Raw genomic sequence first — 14,650 nt, 5'->3', positions numbered from 1 at the left:
AACTTACATGGGCAAGCTCACATAGGCATGTTCACACAGGCAAGCTCACATGAACATGTAATCATGGATAAGCACACACAGACAAGCTCACACAGACATGTTCACACGGACATGCGCACATGGGCAAGCTCACATGAGCATGCTGTCATGGACAAGTTCACACAGGCAAGCTCACAGGCAAGCTCACATGGACATGCTCACTCAGACAAGCTCACACAGGCAAGCTCACATGGGCATCCTCTCATGGACATGTTCCCATAGACAAACTCACATGGGCAAGCTCACATGGGCATGGTAATACACCAAATCAAAGCTACCTTCGACCAAGCATCACACAAAACCAGGATTTGTAATTTACAGTCCAGGTACCCGATAGCACAGAACACACTGGGCTGTACTCAGCGCCTTTGAGTGGCGTGGTCAGATACGCTTGACCTTCATTGTCCTTGCAGCTGACTTACAAAGTAGACCACGTGCCCACACAGAGCTCTCATCACCTTACAGGTGACCTATCTGAGACAACTCAAGGAGGGGACATCAGTTTTATCAAATCTCAACGGGGGGAGGGGGGAATTCTCTTTGTTTCTTATCTTCCCTTCTTTCCCCTTTCCTCCTTCCTTCCCTGCAGCCATTCACCACACAATTTCTGAAAGGCTCCAGCCTGTCAGACATGAAAATTTCTGGTATAGATGACTGACCCAAACACTTCCTTTCCCCAGGAAGGAAGGCTGGAAAGACTCACACTAGACTGGTAGAAAGGAAAGAGGCTGCTACAAGAGCAGCCTACAACATGGTGTCTGCATCAGACATCCCTAGATCATCCCTCGTTGAAGCCTCTTTGAACCCTAACCTTCTCCTCCATGTCCGGGACTCTTCCTCAGATGCCTCTGTTCACCCTTCTTAATCTTTACTCACACAGAGATGCTCTGCAAACCTGCCTTACTTCCAGTGCCTATGTGCCTTGTCACTCATGGAAGAGAAACATACTTAGAAAAGTAGTGTGTGTGTGTGTGTGTGTGTGTGTGTGTGTGTGTGTGTGTGTGTGTGCACATATGCACGTGAGTGTGCTTGTGCTTAAAATGTGCCTCTGTCACTAAACTGCATGGAAGCCCTTGAGCTTTCTGAGCCTCGGTTTCTTTACTGACAAAATGGGTAGATGAACAGAGATGAAACTCAGAGATGAAAGCTTGCAGGAAAATAAGATTGACAAATGTCTTAATTTACACTGTTTGTAGGGAAAAAACAAAAACCCTCTTAACTGATTGCTATGAAATTTTTTTAAAGCAAGAAGTTCTTTTTGTTTTTGTTTGTGTCTGAGTCAGTTCAAGCTGGCCTTGAACTCACTATGTAGCCTAGGCAATCCCCCTGCCTCCGCTCAGATTTCAGGTGTGTGCTACTACACTTGGCTAACATGTGATTTTGCCTAACACAGACTTTTTACCTTCTCCTGAAAATTCAAATCGTCTGGGAGGTCGGATTCCATAGTTCTCGGTAGTATGATTAACTGGAGCTGCAAAGCTACTGGGCCTTTGGGAGGGCAGCAGGCTCTCAGTTAACCCTTGTCTCACCATCCTCCACAGGCTATGCTACCACCCCCTCCTCTGGGTTCTCAGATGGGAAAAACACACACACACACACACACACACACACACACACACACACACACATGTACGTCATCTCTAAATTATACTCCGAAGGTTCCCTATGGGAACCCAAGTCCAATCACCCCTCATTGAGTATCTTTTTGGTGCCAACTGAATAGACTTTAGAATAAATGAAACGTCAACGGAGAGGAAGGAGCAGACATGGGATGGTCTTACAGGTAACTACAATGCCTATGTGGTAAATACTCAATGCTCCAAATTTCTTCCCTTTGTTCTTTTATATTATTGCTTAAGTACTGTCAAGGGGAGGGGATGACTGGTTCTCCCCTCCATTAAGCAGCAGAATGAAGTCAGTAGTATGGTGAGAAATCTGGCATTCTAAACAAGCCTTAGCCCTCGTTCCACGCCCTTCCCATTCCAAAGCAGCAGACTCAGGGGCCTTGAGATGGGTAGACTCCTAGGACTCAGGGGAATTGGAGGCATGGCTAGCACTGCTCCTAGCCCCTGAAATCTCTACCAGATGACTTAGTGCCATTGACACAGACCACTGAGAGGACATCCTAGTGAACCTCACTCATCCAGCAGATGACGGCATCAGGGTTTATGTAGAAGGAGTGGCTTATATGTGGGTAGCAACACAGATGAACTTTGGCCTTCTCAGGAAGTGGTACCCCCCCCCCACTAAACTAAAGCTTTCATCTCTGAGTTTGTTCATCTACCCATTTTGTCAGTAAAGAAACCGAGGCTCAGAAAGCTCAAGGGCTTCCATGCAGTTTAGTGACAGAGGCACATTTTAGTTGGAAGTTGGCCTCCAACCTGCAGTGGCCAACGGGAACATGACGCCTTCAGCTACTTACCTCAGATCACACCGAAACCCACCTTTGTTCTCAGTTTCCACTTCTGATTCTTTGACCGTGAACGCTTCCCGTCATCTACTATTTTGGGAACCGGGATGGAGACTTTGTTGGCGTAATTAGGATCTATCCCCCTCGTGTAGGACCCCTGTGTGGTTAAGAGAGAAAGAACGAGCTCACTTGGACATCTGTGCTCCTTTGTGTGTTATCGCACTATCCCCAATAGCTAAAGCTAAGTAAGTATCCATTAATGATGTACACACACACACACACACACACACACACACACATGTGCACACACGCGTGCGCAATGAAATATACCAAACAATTAAAATGAAAGAAATACCATTATTTGCAACAGGGTGGGTGGAAGCAGAGGACATTATGTTAATTAAAATAAGTCAGGCACATAGAGACAAATACATAATCTCACTTGTATGGAATCTAACAAGGTTGATGTCCTAAAAAGCAGAAGGGAATAGTAGCTACCAGAATAGGGTCTAAGGTGGTTCCTGAGGAGCAAGGGGCAGAGGTTATGGTCGAAGGACACACAGGGTTAGACAGGAGGAGGTTCGAGCGATCTACTGCATGGTAAGTTCACAATAACTAATGATAAGAGATTATATTTTTAAATGTAAAGCTAAGTGCTCTCACTGTGGTGTGAGGTGATATATCCGTTAGTGGCATTTAACCATTCTATAATATATATATTTATATACTTCAAACCATTGAATTCTGCATGATAATACATAACAATGATATCTGTCATCTCAAAAAAAAATTTGTGGTGCGGGGGCTGAACCCAACACGACTCTACTGAGATAAATCCCCAGCCTTAAATATATATTTAAAACAAACGCACACTGGGAGACACACATGCACAGACAGACACGCACACAAAAGAAATGGCTCCTCTTCGTTTCTACTCTCCCAGAGAAAAGGGGGGAAAGTAGTTGTTGATGAAATCTGGAGATGGCCAAGCCCTGAAGCCCACGCCTGCTCAGTTACATCAAGACGGTGTGTGAACAAATCAAGGAGGCCGATGAAGGCCAAGTGCTTGGAAGGGAAGGGAGCAGCTCCTGCCGGTGGCCCGCCCTACTGTGCCTGCTTCTCCTCCTTTGTCACCACTTGGCTGACATGGTTCAGAGTTAGGTCCCAGGTAAGAAACAAAGGTAGAAACACCAGACATGCCTCATGCTGGAGTAAACTTCCTGATAACTTAAACCCAACCCAGTTAGGCCTCGTAAACAATGTGAGTAGCTCGAAGTGGATTTGGAAGTTCACCCATGGCTTTGTGATTGCGGCAGCCCACAATCTTCACCAAGAAGGAGAGTTTTCTGCCTCTCTACCTTTGAGTTGGCTTGGGATCTTGCAGTTCAAGAGATGGCCATTCGAGAGAGCTATTTCATGGTTAGTTCCCGATAGACAAGGACAATAAGTTGTAGCCTTTAAAATGCAAAGTAATGCGCCCTCTCTACTGAGTGAGGTGATGCGTTCATTAGTTAATGGCAGTTGGCCATTTCCGAACCTAAACTTCCTAGAGCCTTGCACAGGCTAGACCAATGCTGTACCAGTGAGCTGGAGGCCCAGTCCCCTGAGGGTTAGGAAACCCTGTGTTCCTGAGAGATTTCTGTTTAAAAAGAATGTGTTGTAATTTGCTCTTCTGTTTGTTTGCTTGTGTGTGTGTATGTGTGTGTTTGTGTGTGTGTGTGTGTGTGTGTGTGTGTGTGTGTGTGTGTGTGTGTGTGTGTGTTGGGAGGAGACACTTGTGCCACAGCATGTGTGTGGTCAGAGGACAGCCTGCAGAAATTTGTGCTTTCATCCTACGGGATCAGGAGATTGAACTCAGGTCATCAGGCATTGTAGCAGGCACCAACACCCCCAGAACCATCCCACTGGGCTACCCAGAAGGTTTCTATATTTGTCCCTGAAGGGTACAATGACAGTAGAAGGACAGATAAGGACCCATGGGGAGGCCAGAACACACAGCAGTAGCTGCAAATATGGATAGGAAGCCATTTTTGGAGTCCACCCGGGAGACCCAAAGGTTCAACAGTAGTTTGAAAATCAAGCTGGTCCCAAGCACAACCCTTTCAGACCCAAGTACCTGCAGGAGAGTGATCTGGTTCTGAATGAAGGAGTGCATGGACTGGTCCACCTTGACCTGCTGGACCAGGGTGGCCCAGTGCTGGCTGACAAAGACACACTTGTTCAGGCTGTTCTTATCCAGCATCCCTGGGGGGAAAAGAAGAAAGATGAACCCAGAAACATCCCCTCCTCCCGAGCTAGGCTCAGATGGGAAGTCTCTGAGAAACCCCCTTATCTACCCAGCATACTTAGAATGTACTTGGAGAGGTGGAGAGGCAGGTCACGTATAAAGTCCCGGTATTTGCTGAACCCAGAAGACAGGAGTTGGACATGATCCAGGCTCAGCAGCAGGTTGCACGGCTCATCTCCCAGCCTGGACGTGCCCCCTCTTCCAAAAATCTCCTTATTTATCTCGGAGATAACGTGGAGCGAGCTCTTCGCTTTTGCCTCTAGAGCAAAGCCAGAGAAAGGTAGATGGTTGAGTCTGTAGTAACTCTAGTCCCCGAACAAATCCACCGCAGCAAAGCTTCCCCCAAAATAAATCTCCACATCTACCCCTAGGCCACTGAATATTCTATCTCTCTCCCACAGGAAGAAGAACCTCCTGTTTCAAACGTACAGGAGCTCTGATCCAGTGATTCAAAAACAATAACTGGGTCGAACTCTAGAGGGCCACCATGTACCAAGTCAGAGCTCAGGAGACAGAGGACACACTGGCCCAGGACAGAGGGAGAAAAAAAAATCAAGGAAGCTCTAGAAAGTTCCTTTCTGATCTCTATTTCTAGGAATATCTCAGAGACACCATGGAGGTGAAGGCAAGAACATTAATGGTAATACTGACAAGTTTTTATCCTTCTTCTCTTACCAGGTGTAAGGATTAAATGAGGGGAAAAAAATCCCAAGAGCCCAACGCCTACTGTTAAATGAAGGTTAGTTTCTAACATTTGATGTCCCTGGCTTCTCTGGCCTTGCCAGTGCCTCCAACTCCATTGAGAGTTTCCAAGTTCATCTAGAGAAGCTCTTTGACTTCATACGAGGTCAGGTCCTGAAAAGGTCATCAAAAGTAAAAATAATGACACAGTAACTCATGCCTGTGATTGTGATAGGAGGGCAAATCTAGGAGCACCTGAGTTCAAGGCCAGCTGGGATACATACTAAGACTGACCCAAAAAAGCAACAACAAAATGTTTTTACTACCCCATAACCATACAAAAAAATTTTTAAAAAAAACCTTAAGTCAAACTATTGGTGTAGGATGTCATCAAGTCACAAAAGACCCAACAATAGTCTTTCTTTTTTTAAAACTGTAGGGTAAGCCAAATTCCCACAATGGTGTGTCAGATGTCTTCACACAGCCTGACTTACCAGTTGTTCCTTTGTCCACATTTTCAGTCCCAAGTTTATTACCTAAATGTCTGGACATTGGGAATGACACGGGTTTGGGTCTAGCTGACCAAGAGATATACGAGATGTCATGTGTAGCGTTGTAGGTTTTCTCGGGGAAGAATATCACATTGGAGGCGTCTTCACGGAGGCCTGAAGGACAGAGTAGGCAAGATTGCTTTTGAAGTAAGTGTGTGGAGGGAAACGAGGTAGAGAGAAAAGGTCTTATCTTCCCTCATTCTGTTTAAATACAGCCAGTTTCCTGAATATCTGTGATTCATCAACCACAAACTGATATAAAAATAAAAAAGCCCACATCTACAGCAGACATGTGGGGAGTTTTTGTCACTAGTCCCTGAGCTGTACAGCACAGAAGCTGCCGTAACACTGGGTCTGTCATTGGTCTATAAATGAACCAGAGGCACTTTAACACCCCTGGAAGGGTTACACAGGTTCTATACAAATATAAGACCATTTTCTATTAAGAACACGAGCATCTGTGGATACTGACGGCCTGGAAGCAACACCCCCTCCCAACACATATACAGAGACAGTTATAGAGACAAGCATGCATGCAGAAGGAAGCAGAGGCTTGCTGTTTTGATTCAAGGCCTCCGAGTTTCCAAGTAAAAATCTCAGAGAGCCTCTACAGCAAATCTATGCTGCGGATTTCGCTAGCACTCTAAGCATAAGGATGCAAAGTGGTGTGGTTCACAGAAGGACCTGCAGGAAGGGCCACTTTCTTCTGACGCTCTGGCTGATTTCCTTCAACATATGACTGTCCTTGATTCAGAATAGAAATCACGACTAATTAAAAATACCTCTTTTTATTATTTTTAATGTATCTCAGTGTGGAGATGTGCACGCTTGAATGCAGATGCCCACGGAGTGCAGAAGAGAACATCTGCAAAGCACAGCCTTCCCTTAACCACTGAACCATCTCTCTAGCCCCAGAACTTCTAACATTTTAAGAGAGATGCTCTCCTAGGAAGAAACTTGCCACAATCTGTAACTAGGCTTATACAACCCCAAGGTGAACAGCGGATTCCTACAGCATGGGATGGAGCCATCACAAGAGGGGTGTGGACATGATGCGCACATTGCACAGTGGAACACACTGCAGTGGAAGGTGCTGGGGGCAGGTGCAGGCTTTCTGCTGCCATGCTGGGTAACCAAGCCCCCAGGTTCATATTCCCCGGACTTAGGGAGCCTCACGTTACTCTAACTTAGTTTTAATGCACTTGGATTCTCTCGCTTTCCCACAAGTGTCTCATTCTGTACGTCCTTGATATCAAAGATACAAAGAGAAGGACCAGGCAGATGGCTCAGCTGCTAACAGCATTAGTTGCTCTTGCAGGGGACTGTGCTTTGGTTCCTCACACTCACGGGGCAGCTCAGCACAGTTTGTAACTCTCGTTCCAGGGGTTCTGGCACCCTCATTTGGTCTCCACGGGCATTAGACATTCACTGGGTGCTCATACGTACCCATAGGCAAAGCCATCACTAATCTCTTTCTTGTGTAAGGATCTAATTGCATCCTAGGTCATCCAGCTTTGGCATTCTGTTAAAGGTGGTGTGTGGTGCTGCATGCCTGTAATCCCAGGGCTTAGAAGACTGGGAGAGAAAAGTCTTAAGTTTCCAGGCCAGCCAAGAAAAGCAGACCTATCTGTAAAGCAGGGAGGGACCCATCAGACCGTGACCACAACTCAAATATCCATCGGGACCGAGAATCACCCACCTTCAAGATCTCAAACTTGAAAATTCCCCTAAAGACCACATCTCCCACTCTTCACTCACCACTGGCTAAACTTCTCTGATCCCTGACCTTTCCTAATCTCAGGTCTCTGGCCTCTCTTCTGCTTTCTTTTACTGTCCAGAACCAGCCAGTCAAATACTTTCAAGACTTTCCTGTCAATACCCAGGGCCAAGAAGGTTCCCGGCTGGGTCCAGCAATGTCTGTATAGTCAGAAACAGCTTGACATGGCCTCAGACCAACTGCTGGGCCAGGCTTTGGCAGAGGACCACAGTCTGATTTTTTATCAAATCCTATTGGAAACTCAGGTGCAAATTATTGCTTATACACTAGTACCCTGGGCAATTTTGGACTTTAAGTCATGTTTGGCCTCTAAAGCATCTTACTAAGATTTGGTTTCATGCTTACACAAGCAGCACAGTAAGAAGAAACTTCTTAAAGCTAAGTTTTGTTGTTTGGCTTGGTTTCTGCCCATGGCAGTTGAGAAACAAAACACAGCTTCCTCAGCACACCCCTCCTACACCAAGTCAAACCCTAGTGCAAGAAAGAAATGACACCAGTTTGCAGTGGTCTGAGCCCAAGGCAGGCATGAATCTGTATCCAGTGCCCCAGGGCGAAAGTTCTGTCCTTCCTTCTGCTTTTCTCAGTGGAGTTTTTCAGAATGAAGCCCCACTCATCACTCCTCCTTTGGTAAATGATAGGATGTCAGGATAAGGTTCATAGTCCCATACCAGCACTCTGGGCAGCCTCTGCCCTCCCAAGCCTGTCTGCACCTGTGCCCCTTCCAAGCCTGTCTGCACCTGTGCCCCTTCCAAGCCTGTCTGCACCTGTGCCCCTTCCAAGCCTGTCTGCACCTGTGCCCCTTCCAAGCCTGTCTGCACCTGTGCCCCTTCCAAGCCTGTCTGCACCTGTGCCCCTTCCAAGCCTGTCTGCACCTGTGCCCCTTCCAAGCCTGTCTGCACCTGTGCCCCTTCCAAGCCTGTCTGCACCTGTGCCCCTTCTTCCAAGCCTGTCTGCACCTGTGCCCCTTCTTCCAAGCCTGTCTGCACCTGTGCCCCTTCCAAACCTGTCTGCACCTGTGCCCCTTCCAAACCTGTCTGCACCTGTGCCCCTTCTTCCAAGCCTGTCTGCACCTGTGCCCCTTCTTCCAAGCCTGTCTGCACCTGTGCCCCTTCTTCCAAGCCTGTCTGCACCTGTGCCCCTTCCAAACCTGTCTGCACCTGTGCCCCTTCCAAACCTGTCTGCACCTGTGCCCCTTCCAAACCTGTCTGCACCTGTGCCCCTTCCAAACCTGTCTGCACCTGTGCCCCTTCTTCCAAGCCTGTCTGCACCTGTGCCCCTTCCAAGCCTGTCTGCACCTGTGCCCCTTCCAAGCCTGTCTGCACCTGTGCCCCTTCCAAGCCTGTCTGCACCTGTGCCCCTTCCAAGCCTGTCTGCACCTGTGCCCCTTCCAAGCCTGTCTGCACCTGTGCCCCTTCCAAGCCTGTCTGCACCTGTGCCCCTTCCAAGCCTGTCTGCACCTGTGCCCCTTCTTCCAAGCCTGTCTGCACCTGTGCCCCTTCTTCCAAGCCTGTCTGCACCTGTGCCCCTTCCAAACCTGTCTGCACCTGTGCCCCTTCCAAACCTGTCTGCACCTGTGCCCCTTCCAAACCTGTCTGCACCTGTGCCCCTTCTTCCAAGCCTGTCTGCACCTGTGCCCCTTCTTCCAAGCCTGTCTGCACCTGTGCCCCTTCTTCCAAGCCTGTCTGCACCTGTGCCCCTTCCAAACCTGTCTGCACCTGTGCCCCTTCCAAACCTGTCTGCACCTGTGCCCCTTCCAAACCTGTCTGCACCTGTGCCCCTTCTTCCAAGCCTGTCTGCACCTGTGCCCCTTCCAAGCCTGTCTGCACCTGTGCCCCTCCCAAGCCTGTGTCTGGTCTCTGGGGCTTTCTGCGCTCACCTGAGATATTGTTCCACTCTTTCATGAACAGGACTCTGATCACATTGGCAGCAGTGAGCAGTAAATTTGAGTCGCACATCTGCAGCAGCAAGAGAGTATAATTTGCCTTAGTCCGGTGGGTGCTGTTGCCAAACCAGCAGAGGATCTCCTTCATCTTCGACTCCACCGTTTTATCCAACATCTGGTTCAAGGAGGACTTTACAACCTCCTCCTCCTTTCCCCCCTTCCTATTGAGTTTGATCCGAGACCTGTTGTAGATGAAGTCCTTCCCCTGGGTAGTCTCTAGGATATTCTGGAAATACTGTAACAAATACAGACTATTTAACTGCACCAAGATGCTGACTAGAAATCTCCTCTGGGATGTGTCGTTGACCCTCCGGAACCACTCTTTGGTGGCAAAGATCTTCCACGCTAAGACACAGGCTTCACACTTATGGCACACGGGGACCCAGTTGGATCCCTTTTCACAACAAAAATAGGGGCTCTGCCTGAGTTTTTGTTCCGTGTTTTCCATGACTCTGAGATGACCAGCTCATTTAAACCTTGCCCGTTAGCAACACCACCAAACACCAGAGGGACAGGGTAGCAGAGAAATAGCGTTTTTGGAGCCTCTTCGGGATGAACATCTGGAGAAAACATAAGCCACTGCGATGGATGGTAAACTGATGTGACCCAGAAACTGCCTGTAGAAGTCTGGCTTTTTGTACTGACTTCCTTGGAAACATAGCTTTACCGTAAATCTCCTAGCCCTGGCACCACAAAAGCAGAGACAGTTACTGTATATTCTAGAAGAGCTGGTCATCTCATTTCTATAGCAGCTATGCTCTTAACCAAATGTAGACTATAACACGGCCCTTAAAACAAAAACAAAAACAAAAAAGAGTGAGCGTCTTTCAGTTGCTGTTCTTGAGGACTTTTAAATATTCATAAAGACAAACAGGTGTAGCCCTCTTACATCTGTGGCTGTTAAAGTCTGTTCCAGTGCCCTACATGTCATATTCAGTCTCTAGGCACTGCCACGATAAAAGCACACGTGTTAACGATAATGTAAGTTATTTAATTACTCAGCGCTACCCATAAGCCTGCAGGGAACAACTCTCTGGTGCAGAATTTTCAGTTGAAGATATGTTGGGAGTTGACTTCTAGGCTCAGTCAGCTGCACACCCATGTCTCATCATAGCTTTGTGGTAAAGACTATGAAGTCTGGGGCATGGCTTCTGATCTGGGCCCCAGCCCAGTTGCTCCTTGCTCCATGAATACCAGCAGGTTATTTAATCTTCTTCAGTTTCCTCTTCTGAAAGTGGAGATGGGGAGTGTTTCTGCTTCACAAGCGATAAAGGGGGATCCTGGGCACACAGCACTTAGGACGTGTGAGAAGTAAGACTGTGCACACAACACTTCCGCTGCCTTCACCACACTGTCTCTCTGTTGTCACTGTCATCATTACAAGAGTCTCCATTTATTCGTGGAGGATGTGTTCTGAGACCCCAGAAGATCGCAAAAGCCACAAGGCAATATCAACCCCTAAATAATGTGTTTTCCTACACACGCTGATAAATAAGGCTGAGTAAGAAACGTTCAGCAATAACTATCTTAGTTCCAGTTTCTAGTGTTGTGCTAAGACGCCACGACCGAAAGCAATTGGGGAGGAAAGTGTTTATGATGCTTCCACTTCCACAACACAGTTTAGCATTAAGGGAAGCTGGGGCAGGAACTTGGAGGCAGGAACTGACACAGAAGTCACAGAGGAACCCTGCTTACTGGCTTGCCATTGTGGGTTGCCCTGGTACTGTTTATATTTTGATGTTAATTCTGCTTCCTCGAGAAGCACTGTCCCCAACAAGGAGTAGATTACTCAGGGCTCTCACTGAACCTTCTCCCAGTTCTAACTGGTCAAATAAAGATTGGAGCCTATGATTGGTCAGTGGGAGGGAAAGGTGGGCCCAGAGGTCTCAGAGGAAGAAGAGAGGACAGAGGAAGAAGGAGGACAAAGGAAGAGGAGGCGAAAGTCAATATGGAGCAGAACCATGTGGCCTGGAGAAACTGCAAGCAAGGGCCCTTGAAGCTGGGGAAAAAAATTAGTGCAGCGATAGATCTACCCAATCTAGGCTACAGCTTATAAATATAACAACTGGGCTGTGTGATTCTTTATACAGACTTATTGGGGTAAGAAATTACTGTAACAGTTTGCTCCTTGTGACTTGCTTAGCCTGCTTTCTTTCTTTCATTTTTTTAATCTTTTTTCTTTTTGTTTTGTTTTGTTCTGTTTTTTGAGACAGGGTTTCTCTGTAGCGCTGAGTGAATTCTCTCTGTAAACCAGGCTGGCCTCCAACTCAGAGATCCACCTGCCTCTGCCTCCCAAGTGCTATGCACCACCACTGCCTGGCTCATCTGCTTTCTTATAGAACCCAGGACCACCTGCCCAAGGGAGGTACCACCCACAGAGGGCTAGGCCCTCCCACATCGACCATCAATCAAGAAACCCCCCCCCCAGTCCAGGCCAATCTATTGGGAGTCTTTTCTGAGTTGAAGCTCCCTTTTCCCATATGACGCTAGCTTGTTTCAAGTTGACATAAAAACTAGCCAGCACAAGAACCAAGCATAAAATAGAGCAATGCACCATAATGTGTGATAGAGTATGTGAATTGTGCCTCTCCTCAAAATATTACTTTATAAGACTGTACTTTCTTCCTTTTTTAAAAAAAATTACTATTTTGAAGACAGGGTCTGACTGTGTAAGCCAAACTAGCCTCAAACACGTGTTCCTTCTGCCTCTGACTCCCAGCTGCTGAGATCACCAGCTCGCCTTTCTAGTGATGCTATTAATAATGGCCCAGACTGTGTTGATGGGCAAGCAAAACCTTGAAGCAAAACTTCCCAGGATCAGGAACTGCTGTATTTGTTACTGGGATTAGGTGGATCTCTGTAAGTTCAAAGCCAGTCTGATCTACATAGCAAGTAGACCACCCAGAGCTACATAATGAGACCCCTCCCAAAAACATCTTTTCCCACTAAGACTTTCAGCAAATGGTCATGGCTAAACTTTAACCCTTTATAGACCTTAGTGGCCATTCGCAACAGGATCTCAGTTTAGTCTTTTCAAATAGGACGATGTTCTCAAGACGTTTACATAACTTCTTGATGTCTCATCATCCATTGTGAATCCTGGGAGGTTTAGACAGATTCCTAGAAAATCGCACCAAGTGGATTTTGATCTCAAAAGGCTAAGATAAGGCTAAATTATGGCTGGCAGTGCCCGGTGAGTTAAAGCATTTGCTGACAAGCCCAAAGCTCGGAGTTCTACTCCTAGAGGCAACCAGGCAGAAGGGGAGGAGCAGCCCATGCAAGGTGTCCTCCTACTTCTATTTGTATTCAACGTGCCTTATCTCTCTCTCTCTCTCTCTCTCTCTCTCTCACACACACACACACACACACACACACACACACATTTAAATAAATAAAAATAAAACAAAGGTGTGTTTTAAAAATCAGGCAGTGGCTAAAATCACATCTAACTGCACCAGAGTGAGTTCCCATTAAGGTCTGGTCAGCTCTTTGCTTTATGTTGAGGTAACTGCACACAACGGGGAAACCTCGAATGGTGGAATACACGCAGTTGGCATATACTCCCCACAAGGTTAGTGAAAATCCACAGCTTGCTATAAAAATAGTCTTTGCTAACTCTCTTTTTCCCCCTTCCCTTCATTTGTATTTGTTTCAGCCAACTTCGCTTACAGAGAAAATGAAAAGTGCTACACCATCACCTGAGGCACCAACGGAAAGCGAGCAGAAGGTGAGACTCTGGAATTTGCTTTCATCTATCTAGCTAAAGGGATCTTGAACTTGGAAACTGATGGGCAAATGCTGTAAGAAAAATAAAAGTTCAAACCAGGGGAAGAGACAGCTAACTGGCTCTTTCTACATAGCTTGGATATTTTGGCCTAATCAAATTACACTTCAGGACACTGAACCTTTGAGAAACTGGAGACAACGGTAGAGAGGAGGAAAGCTTTGATTTTTTTTTTCTTAAGAACAATCAAGTTTGGTGGGACACAGTTTAATACCTAGCTTTGAGGTAAGACTGAGGTGAGGTCATAAATTCAAGTCAGCGACGCTAAGAACAAAACCCTGTCTCAAAAATAAGAAAGAAAGAAAGAAAGAAAGAAAGAAAGAAAGAAAGAAAGAAAGAAAGAAAGAAAGAAAGGAGGGAGGGAGGGAGGGAGGGAGGGAGGGAGGGAGGGAGGGAAGGGCAAGCTCACATGTTGTCCTCTGACCTCCCTGTGTATGCCGTGTTTCATTCTCTCTCTCTCTCTCTCTCTCTCTCTCTCTCTCTCTCTCTCTCCACACACACACACACACACACACACACACACACACACACACACACACACACACCAAATCAATCAAATGTAATTTTTAAATAAAGAAGGGCTGGGATGCTTTGTAGAGCAGTTTGCATGGAATGCAGGAAACCCCAGGTTCAATCCCAACACCAAACAAACAGAGCAGGTCACACACACCTGTGATCTCAGCAGACAGGGCACACACACACACCTGTGATCTCAGCAGACAGGGCACACACACCTGTGACATCAACAAACAGGGTGGCACAACTATGATCTCAGCAGACAGGGCACACACACACACCTGTGATCTCAGCAGACAGGGCACACACACACCTGTGATCTCAGCAGACAGGGCACACACACACACCTGTGATCTTAGCAGACAGGGCACACACACACACACCTGTGATCTCAGCAGACAGGGCACACACACACCTGTGATCTCAGCAGACAGGGCACACACACACCTGTGATCTCAGCAGACAGGGCACACACACACCTGTGATCTCAACAGACAGGGCACACACACCTGTGATCTCAGCATTTATGAGTTCCCTGTCTCAAACAAACAAACAAACTTCTGAAAGTAACAGATTCACAAATGTGCCAGTAATCTAAAGCAGAATTCTAAAGTAGTTTCTCAAATAGTCTGTGGTAATGCAAGTGGCAAATACTAGCAACAA

The 14,650-nt window shown here is 46.9% G+C and overlaps 1 protein-coding gene across 4 annotated transcripts in view; it reads right to left on the bottom strand.

Annotated features, from left to right (window-relative positions):
- The window catches only part of Fbxw10 (F-box and WD repeat domain containing 10), a 38,582-nt gene extending 28,244 nt beyond the window's left edge, over nt 1-10,338 (bottom strand). For 2 of the 4 annotated variants that reach the window (XM_039087280.2, XM_039087281.2), the window contains exons 1-5: nt 9,622-10,338; nt 5,912-6,082; nt 4,795-4,995; nt 4,566-4,693; nt 2,484-2,606 (exon numbers count right to left, since the gene is read on the bottom strand). In XM_039087280.2, coding sequence (XP_038943208.1) covers nt 2,484-2,606; nt 4,566-4,693; nt 4,795-4,995; nt 5,912-6,082; nt 9,622-10,135 — 1,137 coding nt within the window. In that variant the 5' untranslated portion in view covers nt 10,136-10,338. Of the gene's footprint in view, nt 1-2,483; nt 2,607-4,565; nt 4,694-4,794; nt 4,996-5,911; nt 6,083-9,621 lie in introns of those variants that run through there. The other 2 variants (NM_001416545.1, XM_063269016.1) reach the window with 2 other exon arrangements.
- Between the last annotated feature and the right edge of the window lie 4,312 nt (nt 10,339-14,650).

The sequence above is a fragment of the Rattus norvegicus genome, chromosome 10 (genome assembly GCF_036323735.1).
Source record: "Rattus norvegicus strain BN/NHsdMcwi chromosome 10, GRCr8, whole genome shotgun sequence".
Classification (NCBI taxonomy): domain Eukaryota; kingdom Metazoa; phylum Chordata; class Mammalia; order Rodentia; family Muridae; genus Rattus; species Rattus norvegicus.
This window is presented reverse-complemented; position numbering and strand designations above follow the sequence as displayed.